Source organism: Oncorhynchus keta, chromosome 8, assembly GCF_023373465.1.
Source record: "Oncorhynchus keta strain PuntledgeMale-10-30-2019 chromosome 8, Oket_V2, whole genome shotgun sequence".
NCBI classification, from domain to species: domain Eukaryota; kingdom Metazoa; phylum Chordata; class Actinopteri; order Salmoniformes; family Salmonidae; genus Oncorhynchus; species Oncorhynchus keta.
In genome coordinates this window covers 4,978,617-4,999,789 of record NC_068428.1, presented here as the reverse complement: position 1 = coordinate 4,999,789, position 21,173 = coordinate 4,978,617, and the positions used below count along the sequence as shown (strand labels likewise).

At 44.0% G+C, this 21,173-nt stretch overlaps 2 protein-coding genes across 4 annotated transcripts in view; one reads left to right on the top strand and one right to left on the bottom strand.

The window, feature by feature from the left end:
• Positions 1-1,276: 1,276 nt before the first annotated feature.
• LOC118386726 (CASP8-associated protein 2-like) lies at positions 1,277-12,352 on the bottom strand. Of its 2 annotated transcripts, XM_035774484.2 has the most exons (12): positions 11,931-12,352; positions 11,120-11,219; positions 9,742-9,819; positions 9,501-9,604; positions 9,287-9,361; positions 8,884-8,999; positions 7,575-8,689; positions 6,114-7,454; positions 2,649-5,487; positions 2,434-2,533; positions 2,241-2,291; positions 1,277-2,145 (listed from the first exon to the last, which is right to left on the bottom strand). In XM_035774484.2, exons 2-12 carry the CDS (start codon positions 11,172-11,174, stop codon positions 2,104-2,106), a joined length of 5,916 nt encoding a protein of 1,971 aa, XP_035630377.2. In that variant the 5' UTR covers positions 11,175-11,219; positions 11,931-12,352; the 3' UTR covers positions 1,277-2,103. The 2 variants fall into 2 exon arrangements, with proteins under 2 accessions (XP_035630377.2, XP_035630374.2); XM_035774481.2 differs by having other exon boundaries at positions 6,114-8,689; positions 11,931-12,351.
• A 78-nt stretch (positions 12,353-12,430) lies between these two features.
• LOC118386725 (midasin-like) overlaps positions 12,431-21,173 on the top strand; it is a 54,403-nt gene continuing 45,660 nt past the window's right edge. For both annotated transcript variants that reach the window (XM_035774480.2, XM_035774479.2), the window contains exons 1-13: positions 12,431-12,721; positions 13,084-13,310; positions 13,570-13,794; positions 14,017-14,124; positions 14,224-14,416; positions 14,615-14,824; positions 14,994-15,125; positions 15,257-15,360; positions 15,457-15,571; positions 15,774-15,967; positions 17,748-17,829; positions 18,322-18,417; positions 18,535-18,647. In XM_035774480.2, the coding sequence (XP_035630373.1) occupies positions 12,626-12,721; positions 13,084-13,310; positions 13,570-13,794; positions 14,017-14,124; positions 14,224-14,416; positions 14,615-14,824; positions 14,994-15,125; positions 15,257-15,360; positions 15,457-15,571; positions 15,774-15,967; positions 17,748-17,829; positions 18,322-18,417; positions 18,535-18,647 (1,895 nt within the window). In that variant the 5' untranslated portion in view covers positions 12,431-12,625. The remainder of the gene's footprint in view (positions 12,722-13,083; positions 13,311-13,569; positions 13,795-14,016; positions 14,125-14,223; positions 14,417-14,614; positions 14,825-14,993; positions 15,126-15,256; positions 15,361-15,456; positions 15,572-15,773; positions 15,968-17,747; positions 17,830-18,321; positions 18,418-18,534; positions 18,648-21,173) is intronic.

Genomic DNA, 21,173 nt, shown 5'->3' with positions numbered 1-21,173 from the left:
ACCAAGCGATGGGACAATGGCCTGGGGCTTGTTTTAGCACACAGTTGTTGATGGCAGGACATGTAACGTTACCAACAGCGCCAATCAGCTCACGGCCTAGCTTTGAATGTCCAATACATGTCAAATGCATGCTATTTTTACTTTCCAAATAGCTCTTGATCTTCACTGTATGCTGGTGTTATGTTTATATATGATCTAAATCTGCTAACTAAATGTTTTCAAATGACCAAGTCAAAATGAACAATCTATTGGGCCAGACAGAATGCTCAACGAGTCATGCCCCATCTCACAGTTCACTGCACGGTGGGCTATTTGAGGCACTGGACTGGTCTGGCAACAGACCAACCAGACCTCCCCAAAAGTTCTGTTAATTAAATAAATGAAAACGGTTAACAGATGACACAATTAGAACAACATATTCACATGGTTTCCATTGATATTTAGTAGCCCATTTAGATTCCTAAAAATGTGTTAACAATTTAATCATTGGAAAGAAAAATCAATTATGGAATGTATTGAACACTTACTTTTACATTGCGTGGTACTGTGTGGTTGCAATAGCCACCATTAAAGGGATAGTCCACCCAAATTATAACATGGCATATTGGTTTCCTTACCCTGTAAACAGTCGATGGACAAGGTGTGACGGCAATCTATGCTTTGGTTTTGTTTACCTGGCCGTTTCAAAGGCTAACTTTTTAGCATTTGTGGTACAAATCCAACGCAAGTCAATGTTACCTACATTAGCGGCCAGTTAAACAATAACGAAGCCCGGATTGCTGTCATACTTTCTCCCTAGACTGTTTACAGGGTATGGAATCCAAAACACATTTTTGTGAAATATCCCTTTAATACACCCAAATGTGAGTCTCAACCCCATGACATTCATTTCTCATGAATGAGGTGTCCTTACAATCACTCTGCTATAACCAACTTCATTTCAGTGAGCTAAGGCAAGTACATCCTTAGGCACTGACCTCAATTCCCATACTTCGTGGCCCAGTTTCTGGATATTTATATTAGAGCATGTATTACCTTGAAACATTGCCCTGCAGAAGGATTAATTATTAATGAACAATATCCCATGACAGCTGTTGCAGCAAAAATAAGTGTGCTGAACTATGACCATGAAGCTTTCATACTTTTGGCCAGAAGATATGCTGCCTGTTGCTAATAAAACCTAAGCAGCAGTTGAGAATGTGCCCAAAATATGCTGTATTCATTTGGGTGGCAAGTAGTCATTGAGTTCAATTTCCATTAATAAATCAAAACCAAGTTAAATAAATACACTTTATTTACAAAACCAAAATATGCACAATATACAGTGTACATTTGTTTAACCAGGTAGTCACTCATCCAAAACCAACCAACCAAAAATCTGACAGGAAATGTTCCCCTTAAAATGCTTAATTTCTATAAACATACCACCTTGAATCATACATAAAATGGAACGTGTGCGCCTTATTTATTAATTTAACTCACCATCTTGAAGTCAGTACAATATATATCCAAAATAGAATACTGTTGACATACCGTACAGTAAAATGTACTTTCTGCCATGTGACCTTACAGCATTAAGTAAGATATAAATGTGACCTGAATTGTAGTTCCAATCTTTAGTTCCAACCCCCCAGACGTTGTATAAAAAGTAACTTCAGTACATACGACAATGCTCCATAAAAGTATCAGAGACAACTCCCCATTTACTGATAAAATGTGTCAATTAGTTCAAATGAAATGTATGATTGCAGCAGTGTTTAACTCCACATACGGTATAAACTTGCTGGGGCATATTAAGAGTTGTGAAGTTGATATGGGATATTGCCCAGGATCAACATGGTAGATCAGATTTAACGCAAACAAAAAGAAATACTAGTGCAGATGTACCAAAACATCTTATACGAGCTGTATTCATCTAGGCTGTGGGGAGACGATACATTGAAGCATGTGTGGATGTTACCTCAAGGATATTCTGATCCTTGCTGACCACCCATCAAACAAACAAAAAACAAAAACAATTCAGTTTGAGATCTGGTTGGTTTGGCCTTCATATGTTCCAGGGCCATCAATTACAGGGATCAAATTCAGATGATCTGCTTCTGCTCATTCGTCAAATGGGAAAATCGACTTTTGACCTTGCGACATCTGAGTAAAAAAAAGAAAAAAAAAAAAAAAAAGCATAGTACACGAAATCTTCATTGAATGAAGAAAAATTCTACGATTCTGGAAAGTCAACTTGCCATCTTCTTCTTCTTAAAAAGCTTCATCAGCTGGGAAAATCTCTCTGCAATCTAAAAGATATATATATTTTTTAAATACTCAAATATACAGAACCAACATTAATGCTCAGCAATAACTACTAGTCTCAAATCAAAAACATAGAATTCCATTACTATGAAAAACTACAAACACAGCAAATAGGTAAAGACATACCTGAGCGGGTGTCTTGTTCATCTTCTCCGATAGGGAAGAGAAAGTATCTGGAGAGGCACCTTTCATCTTCAGCGCAAGGAGAATATCTCGGTCTTCATCCCTTTAAAAGAAAATTACGGTTTTCAGTGAAAATCATGACACTTGAAGACTCCCCAACAGCTAACATGCAAGATGGTACGTAAACAAAAAGGCATGAATGTTAAAACCCAACTCACCTTGTCCAAGTCACCACCACTGCCCCCTTTCTTATGATGATATTCTTGGCAGACAGGCTGTTGGGTGATGGGGTAGATTGGGGTGGAGTAGTGACTTTACTTCTCTCGCTCTTGGAGCTTCTAGCCTCCTTTCCTTTGGCCCTTTTTGAGGACTTCTTTTTATGCTTGATCTTCTCAGGGATCACCTCCTTTTTAGGCCGCTTTGCTTTCATTTCCATGTGGTTCCTTGTCCGCTTTTTCCCCGTCTTACCCTTGCTGTGGGCCCTCTCCGGTGTGTCTTCTATGATGGTGAGGCATGGTGAAGACAGCGCAGATGCTGTTTCGGTGCTTGTGGAAAGGTAGAAAGGAGGACTGGCCTCCGAAAAATGGGTTTTAGAAGGAGTTTTTCCTTGGTCTTTGACATGTTGTTCTTCTCCTGGTGGTGTTTGAGGGCTTGAGACAGCCCTTGGATTGATGTCTGCACTTATGGGGTAGATAACTGGGTTGGTGCAGTTGACTTGTGGGCTTGTGGAGTTGACACATGGGTAGCTTGAGTTTGTGTCTTTGTTGGTAGAGTTATTTCCTGGGTAGGTAGAGTTTACACTTCCTGGACTGGAAGAGTTGACTCCTTGGCTTGTTGATTTAATTCTTCGGCATGTGGGGTTGACCACTAGGCTGGTGGAGTTGTTGCCTAGGTTGGAGAAGTTGATGCCTGGGTTGGTGCAGTTGATGCCTAGGTTGGTGAAGTTGACACCTGAGTTGTTGGAGTTGATGTCTGGGCTGGTGTTTGCATGCCGTATCCTCACAATGAAATGATCATTTGACTTCTCCATCACTACTGCCTGCATGGGCAAGTGAGGCTTGAAGTGAAACAGGGGGTTAACAGGAGCCTCCCTAGTTCTGCCACCACCGCTTGACGCACCGCTGGAGTTGTCTGTGTCCAGGGCAAGGTGAATGTCCTGCTCTGTAGCATCTTCCCCATCCATAAGAGCATCCTCACTGAAATGTGCACTGATGACACTATCTGGAGCAGCCATGGGCTCCACGCTGGCTGGGTGCAAGAAGCTGAGGTGATTGTCAGACTTGAGAGGCGAAGGAATTGTGAGGGAGACAGCCAGATCTTCTGCCAAAATGGAATAAGATCTCTGCGAGAACACACTGGACTGCGATGTCATTTTGTCTTCTGGTAGGCTGGAGGGCACCTCCAACATGCAACTCTCATCCAACAAAGCTGGATTTAGTGGAATTTGGACTTTTGAATTTGGAGAGGAAAACTTGCAAGGTGAAATAGAAGACCATGTGGCAATGACTTTAGAGGGAGTACCAACTTTGGTTGTGGTACAAACTTTGCTTGGGGTGGTAACGCCTCGGAAGCGCTCTCCTTTCCGAGGAGTACCAAGAGGCCAGCCGTGATTGTCCCCAGCTGAGACATTAGTTTCTAGCAGATCAGACCCTTGTAACAGACACTTGAAGATCTCTCCCATCTGGGAGTCTGTCACCAGGTTGAATGTTAGGTTGGAGGCTTGCTGTTCTGTGAGGATTTCGAAGTCAGACTTGTCATGGAGTGAGCCATTTTGAGACAGCCGGCGAACATAGGCAGCCGTTTTCTCAGCAGACGAAGGGCTGTTTGATGATAAGATCTCTAACCCGTGTTGCAAAGGAGGTTGCATAAGAGGATGATCTGAGGTTTGAGGCTCTGATTCCTTGTCTTCTTCAAATGACATTTTAATATTTTTGCCTCTTCCAAGACCGGTTTTGCAAGGGGAGAGAGTCTGAGCCCTGTTTCTTTTTATGTTGGGTTCAACACAGTCTGTTAATTCCTCTTGCGGTCTTTTACTTGCAGATGTTCTGGACACACAATTTGTTTTTTTTACCGCTCCCTGCGGTCTTTTAAGTTTAGAGGCTGTGGACACCGATGACATCACTGGCTGCTTGGGGGACTTCACTGGCTGCTTGGGGGACTTCGCTGGCTGCTTGGGGGACTTCGCTGGCTGCTTGGGGGACTTCACTGGCTGCTTGGGGGACTTCACTGGCTGCTTGGAGAGACTCAAGTCCCTTTTTTCAGCTCCTGCAGACTGGTTTCCATTTGAGGATTTGCAAACACTTCTCAGAGCAGTCTGAATTTCCTTGAATAAGAAGTCTAACTGCACATTCACAAATTCCCACAGTTTGGACTTCATATTAAGTGGTTCCTGGTCAAAGATGCGGTTGACAATGCCATTATTTGATAACTTACTCAAAACAGACATTATGTTGTTCTTCAATTTCACTTTGAGGTCATCTTCTTGGCTGCATAGTTTAGTAAAGCTGACACTATCAACAAAGTCTGTAAAAGAGTCAAGGGACATGTCCATAACACCGCAGAAGCGTTCCTTAGAGAAGGTTGAACGAAGCTTCATGTACTTTTTCCTGCACGCATAGCGGATCTTTACAAACATGGCCATAACCTCCTCCACGGTACACAAGGCAGCTTTGGGTAACGGAGGTTGAACCGTTTTATAGCGAGCTTTTGACACGGGGCTTCCAACTGGTGAAATCAAGGTTTTACTTAAGAGTTTAGAACTCCCTTTCTCTTCAAGCGACTTCTTGGAAAGCCTAGGGGATGACTTGGGAATTTGTTGACTTTTAACCGGGCTTGTGGGCCTAACCGTTTTGGCTGGAGAACTTGGCGTGATTGGAGTTTCTTCCCCTTCACTAAGGATTTCACCCTCTTCCAATTCATCCTCAGGGCTGGAAGAATGGACAGAATCCCGATCCACAGCTTGTTGTGTAGCACTTGCAATGGAGCGGCCAGGATTCTTGTTCTCCATATTCACATCGAACTTCTTTGAATTGGGATCCCCAGCAGCACTGGTAAACTCTGTCAAATACAAGATGTTTGGTTTCATTAGCTAAGTAAAAGGCGTAACGTGTAGGCCTATGTTGACAAAGTAAATTCAGTATCATGGAATTAGGCAGATGATTACAAACATAGGCTACTGCTGCATCTTCCTAACTTTGACAATAATTAAACATTTTCATAAAATTAATAAAATCTTAACCATACCCATGGTGACATATCTTAAAGAGCAACTCCACCACTTTCCAACGTCATTTGATCATCTCCAGGACAATACCATTGTCTACATGTGAAAACAACTTTTGAAAGTTCTACCCGATTACATCATTAAAAATTGCAACGGTTTAAACCTGAGAATCGCTGTGATGTGGGGAGCAAGAAAATACTCTTCCCTCTGGCTAGAAACTTGTTGTAGACTTTGAAAAATCAACTTAAAAAAAAAAAAAAAATAATAATAATCCCACCCTGTTATGTCACAGAGAAGCATTTTTTAGGACCTTTCCCATCTTTTTAACAACATATCACAGAAATGTGCCTTAGATGTACATGTAGACTCTGGTATGGTGCTGTAATGAATACGAGGTTCATTGTCATTTAAGTGATGAATTGTCATCTAAGTGATGAATTGTCATCTAAGTGATGCTTACCTTTGTGAAGACTCTTGACGTAAGCAGGTTTGCTGGGACATGGCGGCTGATGGCTTTTCCTCATTGGACGGACTGGGCTTGTGAGTGGGCTGATGGCATCTGGAATACCTTTAAGGCTGCCCAGTGTAAGCATCATCGAGTTCTCATCATGGGCCAATGGAATGGAGCTAGAGGGCTCAACATTCATGTCCTCATTCTCTGTGTGACTTGGCTCAGAATCGAGGGACTTCTTTGGCGTTTGTGACAAGCCACTGTTGTGCTGTGCTGATGGTGCAACCTCTCCCGTTGTGCTGCTCACCTTAGACACTTCAAAACCGCTCAACGGTGAACCTTGTTCCACAACAGTCCGCTCTTTCTCACACTCCAGAGGTATCTCTGTGGCATCTTCAACGATCTCAGATGTAATGCAGATCTCTGGAATTACCTCCATGCTAATCGTACTGGAAACACCATGCTTGGAAATATCTCGCACCTCTGCTGTCACGTCTAGACTAGAGGTTGAAATAACAGAGGCAGGCAGTGGCAATTGCAGAGATTCCGATGGTTCTTTTCCTGAAACACCTTCAACAGCAGGGTGTCCCACACAGACAGCAGCGGGTGGAACATGTGTCACAGTTTCAACAGCTTGACTTTCACAGACCAAAGCACTGGGAGTTTTACCGTTTGGCTTACACACCCAATTGTCAGTAATAAGAACTACATTTTCCATTGAATGGTCAGGGGTAAATCCGTTAGATGATAGGCCAGTGTCAGTATTTGAATTGTTTCCACAATTCCCAGCCACAGTAGGAGCAGTAACAGCAGCAGCAGTAAAATCCTCTGACTCACTCACTTTATTCGCAGAGGCACATTCTTCAGGTCTGCTTTTCAGTGGAGTTCTCAAAACAATGGCACAGTCTGGAGCTGAAACACAAACCTCCCTGAGAGGTTCTGGTGTGGTGGGTTCAGTCCCCTGATCCACTGTGGCCTCCGGCAGCTCAGGCTTACCTTCAGAGACACCTTGGACAATAGTGTCTTCCACTTCTAACTGGCACTGAGGTTGCTTTTTGGCCACTGTGGCCTCAGTCAGACCTTTGTTAGCATCCTGACAAGGTTCTTTGTCTGTATGTCTAAGGTCAATACTTCCAGGTTCCGAAGGCATTGGGATTTCTGAAGTGGGCTGTACCACTGGGTCCTGAAAGACCTCGTCGGTCTCTACCACACTGCTGTTGATTTCGTCTAAGATGAGGAACTTGTCTAGATCAGGCTGTCCACTGTCTTCCGCTGACTGGTCTTCAGAAACTTCCTCAGGTGGTGTGCCCTCCCGTTCTTTGGTTTCAGCAAGCCGTCTTGGTTTTTTAACTGGTGACAGGGTAAGATTCAGAGTTTCCATGAAACTTAACTTTCTGTTTGGACCAGTTTCCTCTACAGAGCTTTTCGCAGCCAATTTAGCCTCAGATGGAAGAAATTCAGACTTCTCACCTGTCTTTTGCTCCCCGACTTTACTGTCGTCCATCGTCTTGTCCTTACTGACGTCCTTACTGCATCGGCCACTTTCCTTTGTTCTTCTTCTCTCTGTACAAGTGCTTTTTCTTTCTCCTGATTTTTTTGATGTATTCTTTTCTTTTCTGACCTCATCCTCTCTTCTTCTCTCCTCTTTCCTTCGACGGTCCCTTGGAGGACTTGTCCCTCCCTTGCGATTAAAAGATTCACTGGATCGTTCAGTGACACTGGCTTGGTTCAAATAGGCATGCTTTCTGTTAGAGGAAATGTCTTTAGTACCTCTACTATGCCTATTACCATCACCCTTATCACGCCCGAGCTCCTGATAATGCCGACTAGAAGCTTTTGATTGATGGGCTGCACAATCTTTAGACAATCCTTCGGAAGTGCGGTCAGAAGAAGCAGTGCAATGCAAAATGTCCGAGGTTGGATTTTTGGCCCGCTCTGATCTCCTGCGTACCTCAACATCTGAGAGACGAGGGCATCTGCTTGACTTGGAGTTATATTTTCGCTGCTCATTTGAGTCGGACAGCCTCGGATTTCCACCTCCGCCTTCTCTGTGCTTGGTTTGTTTCGGCTCGTCTGACGGGTCAAGTTCACGTGTAGGGTGTCTATTCACAGAGTCCTGGCTGGAACTACCAACAGTGCGTTTCGCTAGAGCTTCTGAATCTCCTTTAGCGGTCTTTGAAGTGACAGGAAGAGGTGGTTTGAGAACTGTTGTATCAGGAAGAGGTGGTCTGAGAACTGTTGTATCAGGAAGAGGTGGTCGGAAAACTGTTGCATCAGAGGGGGTTGGAGGGAGAAGGGGGTGGACCACATCTCTGTCTTTACAGAGGAGCTGGCTAAGATCCTTTACAACACAATCCTGTCTAGGACCCGGGGGTTGGCTTGGTGGAGGCTGCCCTGTAAAATTCTGTCTAGTTGGAACTAGTGGTTGGCTAAGTTGAGACGGCCCCGTAGGATTCAGTCGGTTTGGAACTTGTGGTTGGCTAAGTTGAGACGGCCCCGTAGGATTCAGTCGGTTTGGAATTGGATTTCTCAGGCAGTTCATCTGAGATTGATGGTGAACTACAGGACCCCTCCTTGGCCTGAAACTAAAAGTTGAAACATAATTTACTCACATGCTTAGATTTACAGAGAGTTCATAGAAAGTCTACATTTGTGTAAAATGTGTATTTTTTGTTCTTGCCTGTCCCCGTTGGAGATGTACATCCCTAAATGACCGTGAGTACCCTGCCAACCACGAGTTACCACTTCACAGGTGTATATGAAGGTCCAAGACACTTACCTTTGGCTCAACCTATTTATCTCCTCGTCCTTCCGCACAACCTCCATTTTAGCGGTCTTGATGAGCGCACAGATGTTCTTCTTCAGGCGGCTGTTCTCGGTGTTCAGCGTTGTATTCTTCAAAGTGAAAACGCATGTCAAGCACATAAGTGGTAACACTAACTTACACTAACTGTAATGTAATTAGTGCTGGACAAGAGCGTCTGCTAAATGACTAAAAATGTAAATGGGATAATCAATGGAATAATTTTGCCAATTTAGCCTTTTCATCGCGACAGAATCACATTCATGATTGTCAAGGAACATTTTTATTTGTACAATCCAATTATTTCAAGTACTGGTTATTATTATTTCAAGGGGTACTACTAATACACGAGTGACACTTAAGAATTTCTATTGCAAACCTGTGTTTCAGTCTGCTGCAACCTTCTCATTAACTCATCAACTTGGCTTTGTGCTGCATTGAATCTGGTCCTCAACTGTAATGAGATAGGGGGTACTGATGGTTATTCATTTCTAATGGGAAAAGGAGCTGTGTACCAGCATTCCATTTAAGACAAACCCAGGGGTTTAAAAAAATAATGCATATATGAATTGGATAAGCATTATGGTACACACCTCATTATAGGAAGACTCTCTATCCTGCTGTTCTTCTGTTATGATTTCTTCATACAAATCCATATATTTCAGATTCTGTGGTGAGAGGAGTGTGTAATTCCTTTCTGTAATAAGATCGCACAAATACAAAGTATGTTATCAGTTCTCATATCAGCAATGTGGGTATCTTTTCTACTTGTAAAAATATATATATCTGACCATCTCGTGAAGAAACCAATGTGTGCGTTTGAGTGATGTTTACCTGCGTCCGAATTCATCTTCGGACTTTCTAAACCAAAATAAATATCCACAGAGTCTTCATTGAAAGCTGCTGTGGTATCTGTGGGGTAAAAGTATCGCAAAGTTACCCACATATTGCACTTCTGTAATTTCATCAGATGGAATAATATTACTGCAGAAATGCCTTGTATTATTGGATACAGTACAGATAATATGCTTATGTAGTAAGGGATTCACATAAGATAGGTATGTGTATTTTCTTTGAGTGCATAAATCCGGTATGGTTCGACCCTTACCGAACAATACAAGAGAGAAAAGGAGAATTCATACTTTTCCATAAGAGTGCTTTGTGACAGAACAGTTATGCAATAAGAATAGAGATCAACTCATGGCAGTAACTATACTGAACAACAATATAAAACGCAACATGGGAAGTGTTGGTCTAATGTTTCATGAGCCAAGATAAAAGATCTTTGAAATGTTCCATATGCACAAAAAGCTTCTCTCAATTTTTGTGCACAATTTTGTTTACTTCTCTCGGCTACAGACAATTTTGTGAGAAGACCGATTTTTAGGGAGCTGACAAACACTGCTCTAGCTCTGTCAACTTTCACCATAGATGTAGAAGTGCGCCATAGGCAGATACGGCAGATTGAGACGCATCCAATGAGATGCATCCAATGCAAAAAAACACATCTCTAGCTTAAACTGATTTTTTTTTATGGGGATTGTTTTTTATTACTATTATGCTAATTTGGTTTTCAACCTTAGGGGGATGTATTAAAGTATCTGTGACCAACAACTGCATATCTGTATTCACAGTCATCAGAAATCCACAGATTAGGGACTAATGAATTTATGTAAATTAACTGATTTCCTTATATGAACTGTAACTCGGTAAAATCTTTGCATTTATATTTTTCTTCAGTGGACTTTAGGGAAGTTGTACCATGTCTTTCAGCAGTAAATAACCCACCCAACTACCTCATCCCCATATTGTTATTCATTTTTGCTCTTTTGCACCCCAGTATCTCTACTTGCACCCCAGTATCTCTACTTGCACATCATAATCTGCACATCTATCACTCCAGTGTTAATGCTAAATTGTAATTGTTTCACCACTATGGCCTATTTATTGCCTTACCTTCCTAATCTTACTACATTTGCACACACTGTATATAGATTTTTTAAATTGTTTTATTGACTGTACGTTTGTTTATCCCATGTGTAACTCTGTGTTGTTGTTTTTGTCGCACTGCTTTGCGTTATCTTGGTCGGGTCGCAGTTGTCAATGAGAACTGGTTCTCAACTGGCCTACCTGGTTAAATAAAGGTGAAATATTTTTTTTTTTTAAATCCACCATCTATGGACAGTGAAATAGGTTATAGCATTGTACTCACTATGGTGGTCTTGGCTGAGGTCACCATACACTTCATCCATCAAATCCCCCTCCATTCTCCTGATGCTCAATCAATGCCTCAGAGATGTACCTGGAAGTAGCTGGAAGAAACGATGCATAATTTGTGAGGCAAGCCATGCATTACTTGCAAAAGAGTCCAGATATCTTGAAATTGGTGAGGTCGATTGGAAAAGTGATCAGCAACACATTTGGACCTTCCAGAGACTAATGCCTGGATTTTAAAAGAAGTAACATTAAGTTATCTTGTAGCATGATCACACAACTAGTTAGCTCTTATAATTATCAGTAAGCTTTCTAATGTCAACTACTTTAGCTAGTTATTAACAGTAAGCTGCCTAATGTCAACTAGCAAGCTACCTAGGATCTAAGAAGCATAACGTTACAAAACATGTTACTCTGGCTGGAATGGCTAGCACAAGGGCTTCTGCTGGGTTGGTGGTAGCTACTAACTAGTACCAATGCCTAGATTGAGTAGCTAGTAAGCTTGTTAGTCAGCCAGTCATTTAATTAACAACAAAACAATTATGTTTGTAGTTCATTGAGCAAACTTAAAATCAGCTATGTCGGCTCCTTGTAACGTCACATGCACCAAGGGCAAGGATATGATGGAATGACACAGCCACAAAATAGTTACCGTTACAATATTTTAGCTAGCGGACTGACACAAGCCAGCTAACGTTAGCTAGCTATGGGACCCACACAAACGTACCCATCTCCAAACTCAAGACACGGAGGAACATTAAATCATGAAAAAACCTTGGAATGTGAATTTACACAAACTATTTACTCACCATATGACAATCGATTCTAAGAATGTTGTTTAGCATGTTATTATTCTTTATCATCTGTTTACAATCACTGTCGCGACGACTCGACAACCTTGTTCAGGGAGCAGGAAATAACGACATTTTCCCGCGGTCTCTGCAAGACACATGCAGCGCCTCTTCCGGGACTTTCAAGCGTTCAAAATAAAATGATTAAATAAAAACAGCCTGTTGTTTAGGCCAGACTCAATCAAAGCCAAAGTCAATCAAATACTTTCTAATCATAGGACACCACAGTTTCACACCTCGAAAACGCTGTCATTAAATTGTGAATAATATTTAATTGGAACCTCCCAATAAATATATTTATAACTATGTCCTTGTTCTATCTGTGCTGTTGGGTGTCTTTTATGAAATGTGTTTAGATTTATCCAAAGCAAAAAGCATCTATCTCAAGTAGGTATGCCTGTCGCTTCCATTGGCGTCATCTAAGCGACATAATTTGGACAATCGCCCGAACCGGAAGTGTTTCTGATTTTCTCACATGTGGACTGGATTTTAACAGTAACGGGAACGTGCTTGCTGTGTTGTGATACAACCTAGATAGACAAGTGATGTACCTCACGATTTGGTCAACGAGTAATATAACAACCTATTACAGTGTTTACCCATTATCGTTCATTTCCCTGTGGATCTCTATGTCCTAAACGACAAATGGTACGATGGAAAATTTAGAATTGAGCCTGTCATCACTTGGTACCATATCCAGACATATTGACAAAAGTCACAACGAACTCAGCAAGTATTTAACTAAACAGGTAAGATACATTTCTCCTTGACTTGTTAAAACCATAGTGTCTGTAATATGTCTCTTTATATGACTTATTGATAGGGGATGCATCCTATCTGCATATTCCACCATCTTATATATGCATAGATTAAACGTCTTATTAACCATCCAAGAAATTGCACCACGCCTACACACCATCTTAATGAATGCAAATGTAACCCAATTACAATTGTCTTTTATCAGGACGCTATTTACATGACAGTGATGGATGTCCCTTGAGATTGGAGGGTATAGATTTAGCCAATGCTTGTCTACAGTTGCCTGTAAAGTCCTAATGAATTCAATTTCAATCTTGACTTTCACCTGACATGTCTTTCTGTTTGTCTGTAGATATGGAGCCAGCAGGACAGACAGAGCATCCTGGCATGTTTGTCTCAGCTGCTGTTGGAGAAGGACTACACATTGCTGCTCGCCCGCCACCTCCGGCCGCTGATCCTGGACCTGCTGGAGAGGAACGCGCAGAGGATCAAAGCAGACGGCAGAATCAACCATGATCTCCACGAGCGCCTGTGTGTGGCGCTCAGCAAACTCCTCGGCGTCAGTCCCGATGCACAGGCGTAAGTGAACCCTCTGATCTCCGACGTGACGAACATTTCATAAACACTAGTTATCTTTTCTATTCTCGTCTTAAGTGCTTGAAGTGGCATGAAAAAGCTGCCAATGCTCACTTAATTTTTTTACTGTACCAGAGTTTGTATTTTAGTGCTGGTATTCTGTATGAGGGGCTTGTACTCAAGCAGTAGAAAATGTACAGTACTACCGGCCCACTTCAACCACGACTTCCACGCTGTTACACTCCCCTCTTTTCTTTCTCAGGTTTGCTGCGAGGTACTTCAACGACGCCCCTCCAGTGTTCCAGAGGCTCTTCTTCACCAGTGAAGAGTCCTCGTCTGTCCAGTATGGCCCCAGGAGGATGAAGCTGCGGGACCTAATGGGTGCTACCCTCCGCTTCCTCCAGAGCGACTGTGCCAAGTTCAGAGTCCTCTGGGACTGGAGTGCGTGTGTTTCTCAACTGCTCACCAGCGACATCATGGTTCGAGGGTGCGTATCTACCTTGTCTACCGTTTTCACCGAGTTTATTCTCTCTCGGGCCTTGCGACAGGCTAGCGTCCTGTCCGGAGGGGGTGTACTTGTACATCAAGCCGCCTCGCACCTCCGAAACGGGCTGAATGCTTTGATTGATGCTTTTACAACTGTCTGTTTGTTCAAATGAAGTCAACTTGAAGATGCTAACAGTGGTTGTCTGGGTTCTTTCCTGTGTAGTTACACTGCCCAGTGTCTGGCCCTGGTGTCGCACATGACTGACAATCAGAAAACCATTTTTTTGAGAAAGGTGCTGTCGAGTGACGAGATTCAGCACATGAAGATAAAGTAGGTTAATTTCTGTTTCTATTATTACTATCTGTTGTAAATGCATGAATGACCTTTTCAGTGTATAACCTTTGCTTGTATCGGTTTATAAACATCTAGGTCACTGGAGGAAACTCAGCAGTTTGAGGTAGAGAAGGCCCTTGTCCTGGCTAATCAGGGCACTGTGATGTGGCACCAGGAGAAGGGGAACAAATTCACCCGGGGTCAGGTGGGGTCAGAAGACCTGTCCCAGACTGTGGTGGCTGTCTGTGGGGTGGTGCTACCTAGGATCGCCCCCAAACAGACAGAACAGGTAAGACTTCCTGTTGAAATTAAGGGGTGATTTTTCTGGACACAGATTAAATCTAGTCCTAGACTAAAAGGCAAACTTAATAGGGAATCTCCATCAAATTCTTTATAGTTTTGTTATTTGAAGAAGTGTATTTGATATATGGTCCAAACAACATCGGTAGTGTTGATTTGATTCATGGAAATATATTTCAAAATCTAGGGTAACCTAAAGGATCTGGTGCTGGTGGATTCGACCTGTCGCAACCTGCGGAGACTGGCCATGGCCGTGGCATCCCAGAAGGCTGTCCTTCTGGAAGGGCCCATTGGATGTGGTAAAACTGCCCTGGTGGAGTTCTTGGCTGCCGTGACCGGCCACACCAAAACACCAGAGATTCTCAAAGTTCAACTTGGGGATCAAACTGACAGCAAGGTATAATATGAGCAACCTATGAAATCTTTTTCCAGTATCAGTCCATGTAGAGGGAGAGTCCAATGACATGAGTATGACCTCAACCTCCTGAGAGCTTTCTAAACGTTCTTTGAACGGTAGCAAATAGGAATTGTCTAATCTCTTTTGCTGTCTTTTTTTATTTTTGCAGATGTTGCTCGGGATGTATCGCTGTACTGATATCCCAGGGAAGTTTGTGTGGCAGCCAGGCACTCTGACACAGGCTGTCTCTAAAGGACACTGGATCCTGTTGGAGGACATTGACCATGCTCCTCTAGATGTGGTGGGTATTTACACACCTGAATCGCACATGGAATTACGTGAAGTGGCCTGTGCGGTTATTGCCGTAGGAGTGGGTTCAAGCCTGCAAGGTATTTTCTAGTATGTCATCCTATGAGTTTGTATCCCTTGCAGATATCTGTACTCCTTCCCTTGATGGAGAATAAAAAGCTGGTGATCCCAGGACGGGAGGACTGCGTCGAAGTGGCCCCAGGCTTCCAATTCTTTGCTACCAGAAGGTAAGAATATGATTATATGTGGCCCCACATGTGACTCTATAAATGTCATCCTCTTTTTAAACACAGACACTAACTGATGTTTGTGTTTGTTTGTAGGATGTTCCACAGTGCCGGAGGTTGGTACAGACCACAGAACACCCATGCAGCTCTCTTGGATAAGTACTGGACTAAACTGCAGATGGGAAACATGGCACGAGAGGAACTGAAGAAGGTGAGACGACTGAGGACTTGATCGAAACGGAGTCCACATCGATTTCCTGTGGTTTTATATTTTGACCATTTGTATCAAACGTAGTTTCTGTAGCACGGTGAACTACGGTACACATAATGCTCAGTACACTGATTCCGTTTAACCTTACCATACTAAAAGATGTCCCTGAAGCTACCGGTAGTGTTATTCTTTGTCTGTGCAGGTTCTGGTGAACAGGTACCCTAACCTGACGGTTGTTGTGGAGCGCCTCCTGGATATTTACTGCCAGCTGACTGGAGAGAGTGATCCTGACCCGGTGGCACTGGGCCACACAGACAGCCTGCAGCCCCCAGAGGTGTCCCATCATAGGCTGGAAGGCAAGACCACGTCCCTTGAGGGGAGGGGACTGTCCCTGAGGTAATGCCCAGTAACATGCTAACATTTTTAAATCTTAAGATTTTGAGACCTGATACATGTTGAAGCTGGGGGAAAAAACTGTTAAAGGAATGATTTACCCATTTTTAATGTTTTTTTTATTTTTATAGTTTTGGTGCGTCTCTGAGTGATGTTCTATTGATACCCAGGGTCATTTCATGTTTTAATGTTTATCTGAGCTTCTTCCCTTCGTATAATGCAAAACGTGTCATACTGGCTGTATTTCTGCCCGCTTAAACGGCTAACTCAGATACACATGAAAACCTGAAATTAAATTTCCTTTAAGCTTCATTTTATACTTTGTAGCTACTTACATTTATTAAAATGTCTTGTGGAAATGGATTTAACCAATCACCGCTAACAATGCCAACCCTCAAATTCCCACCAAGGGTGTCTACAACAATTTTTTCCCCCTGCTTTGAAAGATGACACAGTCCATCTGTCTATATGCCGCTGTTAGCTCAAGAACTTGTGATAAACTCATTGCCATAATTCCCTAGCTATTCAGTCCCTCCCATCATATAGAGTGTCAAACCCAGCAAGCACCATCCATCCCACCACGTGTCCCAGAGCAGAGGAAGGTTGTGTGGTTTACATTTGGCTCTGTTGCGGCCTATTGGGAGATGAGATGAACAGCCAGCCCTGAGGACTTTAATTAGCTTTCCACTGGGTGCTGCTGCCTGTGCTCCATGGCCCATTGATTGGCCCCATCTTTCTATAGAGCTTGTTTCACTCATGCTAGACGTCACACCAGGACAGCCCTTATCATTAGATAACTAGTTCAAGCCTGACCCTCTCATTTGTAGGAGATCCCTCGTTGTTGGCAGCACGCTTTTCCGTATGGCCTCTGTGGCCCTCTTCGATGTGGTATATGGTTTAGCTGCATGGATCAATGCAATTAACTTACAGACTGAATGTATTTTTTCATTTGCAAAACTTAGCCTGGTCCTAGATCTGTATATAGCCTGGTCCTAGATCTGTATATAGCCTGGTCCTAGATCTGTATCTAGCCTGGTCCTAGATCTGTATCTAGCCTGCTCCTAGACCTGTATCTAGCCTGCTCCTAGACCTGTATCTAGCCTGCTCCTAGACCTGTATCTAGCCTGCTCCTAGACCTGTATCTAGCCTGCTCCTATATCAGTATCTAGCCTGCTCATAGATCAGTATCTAGTTTGCTCATAGATCAGTATCTAGTCTGCTCCTAGATCAGTATCTAGTCTGCTCCTAGATCAGTATCTAGTCTGCTCCTAGATCAGTATCTAGCCTGCTCCTAGATCAGTATCTAGCCTGCTCCTAGATCTGTATCTAGCCTGCTCCTAGACCTGTTTCTAGCCTGCTCCTAGACCTGTATCTAGCCTGCTCCTAGACCTGTATCTAGCCTGCTCCTAGACCTGTATCTAGCCTGCTCCTAGACCTGTATCTAGCCTGCTCCTAGACCTGTATCTAGCCTGCTCCTAGACCTGTATCTAGCCTACTCCTAGACCATTATCTAGCCTACTCCTAGATCTGTATCTAGCCTGCTCCTAGATCTGTATCTAGCCTGCTCCTAGATCAGTATCTAGCCTGCTCCTAGATCAGTATCTAGCCTGCTCCTAGATCAGTATCTAGCCTGCTCCTAGATCAGTATCTAGCCTGCTCCTAGATCTGTATCTAGCCTGCTCCTAGACCTGTATCTAGCCTGCTCCGAGATCTGAATGTCCTTAAGCCAACTCCTCTGTCTATCATTGTCATATTTATGTCACCTCTGCACTATATTTTACAGAGACCTGCTGAAATGGTGTGATAGGATCAGCAGTAACTTTGACAGCACCTCGTCTGCCACCGCTCAACATGTCTTTCTGGAGGTAAGCCTTGAGTCACCGCACAGGCTGGCATTCCAATGTTATCGCCCGCCTGCCATATTTACTTTTCTAATGAAGCTTTCTGCCTTGAACCGGCTTAAATCAGAGATCATTATTCACCACTGATCATCAGGCAAACTGTAACTTAGAACTCTGTGTGGAACTGAGGAGTTATAGAGACTATTATTAGATTAGATTATAACCCAGTCTTGGTTCGGAAAGAAAATCCTGCAGCTGCGCTAGCACTCGATGTCTTTCACACTTTTTCATAGCTGTTTCGGGTTAGCCTCGTGAACCAGAATGTACTGCTGATCAGGGTGGTTGAGGCTAGTCCTAAAGGCTAGTTTAGGATAGACTATGGATAGATTCATTGGCATAGCGCAACGTATCTTTGAATGGAAAAATCAATGTCGCTGTAACAGTCTCAGAAACATTTAACAGTTTGAATCCCCCGCTCTTCTTTACTGTACTGTTTTGTGGCTTTCCCCCTTTAAGGCCCTAGACTGCTTCACGGCCATGCTATCCCGACCAGAGAGTAGGCTACGCATGGCTGAGGTCATCGGGAGCAAGCTCAACATCTCCAAAGAGAAGGTAAGTGCAGCACCACTGGAAATGTCGGGCAGTGGCCCGTCAAGGTGGGCCATTTGGGACTCAGACATTGTGACTGTTTGTTGTTGACTGTTGACGTGATGGCCGTGTGCCCCTCAGGCCGCACATTTCTGCCAGATGTACAAGCCTGGCATCTCTGGGACGGAGTTGGAGGCCTTGGTGGGCAGAGTGACCCTGGAACGGAAGCAGAACGAAGTGGTCCGCATCTGCAAGTAAGTCAGCAAACTGTGTGACCTAAAATAACATTTGGGGGCATCTGATGCATCCCAATTTGTTTAAGCCAGTGAAGTAGCCGGCCGCACAAGGGTTAGTAGTCAGTTATTTGGCTGGCAGCTGGGGTTAATGGAACGCACTGGGTCAGGCTGCCAGTATGTGCACGTAATCTCTCTGTTTTACACAATCTAGTCACTGCCAGGCCAAACACTTACCCAACCTGGGGAAACAGCCAAGTAGACTCCCCGCTGGTTGATGGAATAAACTTTTAATCGATCCCTACAGATGTCGGATCTTAACTTGATCCCGCTTTTGTTGCCGAGAATTTTCCTGCTGCATCAGGGAATTCAAGTGAACCTATTGAGTCCCGGGAAAGGTGTCAGTGTGGCTCTGATTCCGACCCACACCCTTCTGGCACAAATAGCTCAATTCCCCTGATTTTACTTGATTTATTTACACCTTTCAAATATGGACAGTCCAGGGATATTTTACCCCCCGATCCGGCTAAGAAATTACCACGCCAGACACTTTTGGATAACATAAATAGGACACAAATAAAATAATAACAATAGGCAACACCAACATTAGTTTCCATTCACTCAGTGTCGGGTTAAATTGACACAGTAGAAAACCTAGCGCGTATTGATGTTTTAATAAGCTGGCGATGGTTGCAATTGATCCCTTGTTATTTGATTATATTCTAATAGGTTACATTCTGTAGGCTACCCGTCAGCCCGGGGCACTCCAACCCCATTCCTGGAGAGCTAACCTCCTGTTGGTTTTCAATCCAACCCCATTCCTGGAGAGCTAACCTCCTGTTGGTTTTCAATCCAACCCCATTCCTGGAGAGCTAACCTCCTGTTGGTTTTCAATCCAACCCCGTTCCTGGAGAGCTAACCTCCTGTTGGTTTTCAATCCAACCCCGTTCCTGGAGAGCTAACCTCCTGTTGGTTTTCAATCCAACCCCGTTCCTGGAGAGCTAAGCTCCTGTTGGTTTTCAATCCAACCCCGTTCCTGGAGAGCTAAGCTCCTGTTGGTTTTTAATCCAACCCCGTTCCTGGAGAGCTAAGCTCCTGTTGGTTTTCAATCCAACCCCGTTCCTGGAGAGCTAAGCTCCTGTTGGTTTTCAATCCAACCCCGTTCCTGGAGAGCTAACCTCCTGTTGGGTTTCAATTCAACCCCGTTCCTGGAGAGCTAACCTCCTGTTGGTTTTCAATCCAACCCCGTTCCTGGAGAGCTAACCTCCTGTTGGGTTTCAATCCAACCCCGTTCCTGGAGAGCTAACCTCCTGTTGGGTTTCAATCCAACCCCGTTCCTGGAGAGCTAACCTCCTGTTGGTTTTCAATCCAACCCCGTTCCTGGAGAGCTAACCTCCTGTTGGTTTTCAATCCAACCCCGTTCCTGGAGAGCTAACCTCCTGTTGGTTTTCAATCCAACCCCGTTCCTGGAGAGCTAACCTCCTGTTGGGTTTCAATTCAACCCCGTTCCTGGAGAGCTAACCTCCTGTTGGTTTTCAATCCAACCCCGTTCCTGGAGAGCTAACCTCCTGTTGGTTTTCAATCCAACCCCGTTCCTGGAGAGCTAACCTCCTGTTGGTTTTCAATCCAACCCCGTTCCTGGAGAGCTAACCTCCTGTTGGGTTTCAATCCAACCCCGTTCCTGGAGAGCTAAGCTCCTGTTGGTTTTCAATCCAACCCCGTTCCTGGAGAGCTAACCTCCTGTTGGTTTTCAATCCAACCCCGTTCCTGGAGAGCTAACCTCCTGTTGGTTTTCAATCCAACCCCGTTCCTGGAGAGCTAAGCTCCTGTTGGTTTTCAATCCAACCCCGTTCCTGGAGAGTTAAGCTCCTGTTGGTTTTCAATCCAACCCCGTTCCTGGAGAGCTACGCTCCTGTTGGTTTTCAATCCAACCCCGTTCCTGGAGAGCTAACCTCCTGTTGGTTTTCAATCCAACCCCGTTCCTGGAGAGCTAACCTCCTGTTGGGTTTCAATCCAACCCCGTTCCTGGAGAGCTAACCTCCTGTTGGGTTTCAATCCAACCCCGTTCCTGGAGAGCTAACCTCCTGTTGGTTTTCAATCCAACCCCGTTCCTGGAGAGCTAACCTCCTGTTGGTTTTCAATCCAACCCCGTTCCTGGAGAGCTAACCTCCTGTTGGTTTTCAATCCAACCCCGTTCCTGGAGAGCTAACCTCCTGTTGGGTTTCAATTCAACCCCGTTCCTGGAGAGCTAACCTCCTGTTGGTTTTCAATCCAACCCCGTTCCTGGAGAGCTAACCTCCTGTTGGTTTTCAGTCCAACCCCGTTCCTGGAGAGCTACGCTCCTGTTGGTTTTCAATCCAACCCCGTTCCTGGAGAGCTAACCTCCTGTTGGTTTTCAATCCAACCCCGTTCCTGGAGAGCTAACCTCCTGTTGGTTTTCAATCCAACCCCGTTCCTGGAGAGCTAACCTCCTGTTGGTTTTCAATCCAACCCCGTTCCTGGAGAGCTAAGCTCCTGTTGGTTTTCAATCCAACCCCGTTCCTGGAG

Bases quoted from the DNA above. Each gene is read 5' to 3' on its own strand.
- LOC118386726 (XM_035774481.2), bottom strand. From the start codon at position 11,174: ATGGAGGGGGATTTGATGGATGAAGTGTATGGTGACCTCAGCCAAGAC. The intron at 2,534-2,648 runs GTGAGTTGGGTT...TTTCTTTTAAAG, and splicing joins GTGGTGGTGACTTGGACAAG to GGATGAAGACCGAGATATTC. The intron at 2,146-2,240 runs GCAAGTTGACTT...TTTTTTACTCAG, and splicing joins TTTTTAAGAAGAAGAAGATG to ATGTCGCAAGGTCAAAAGTC.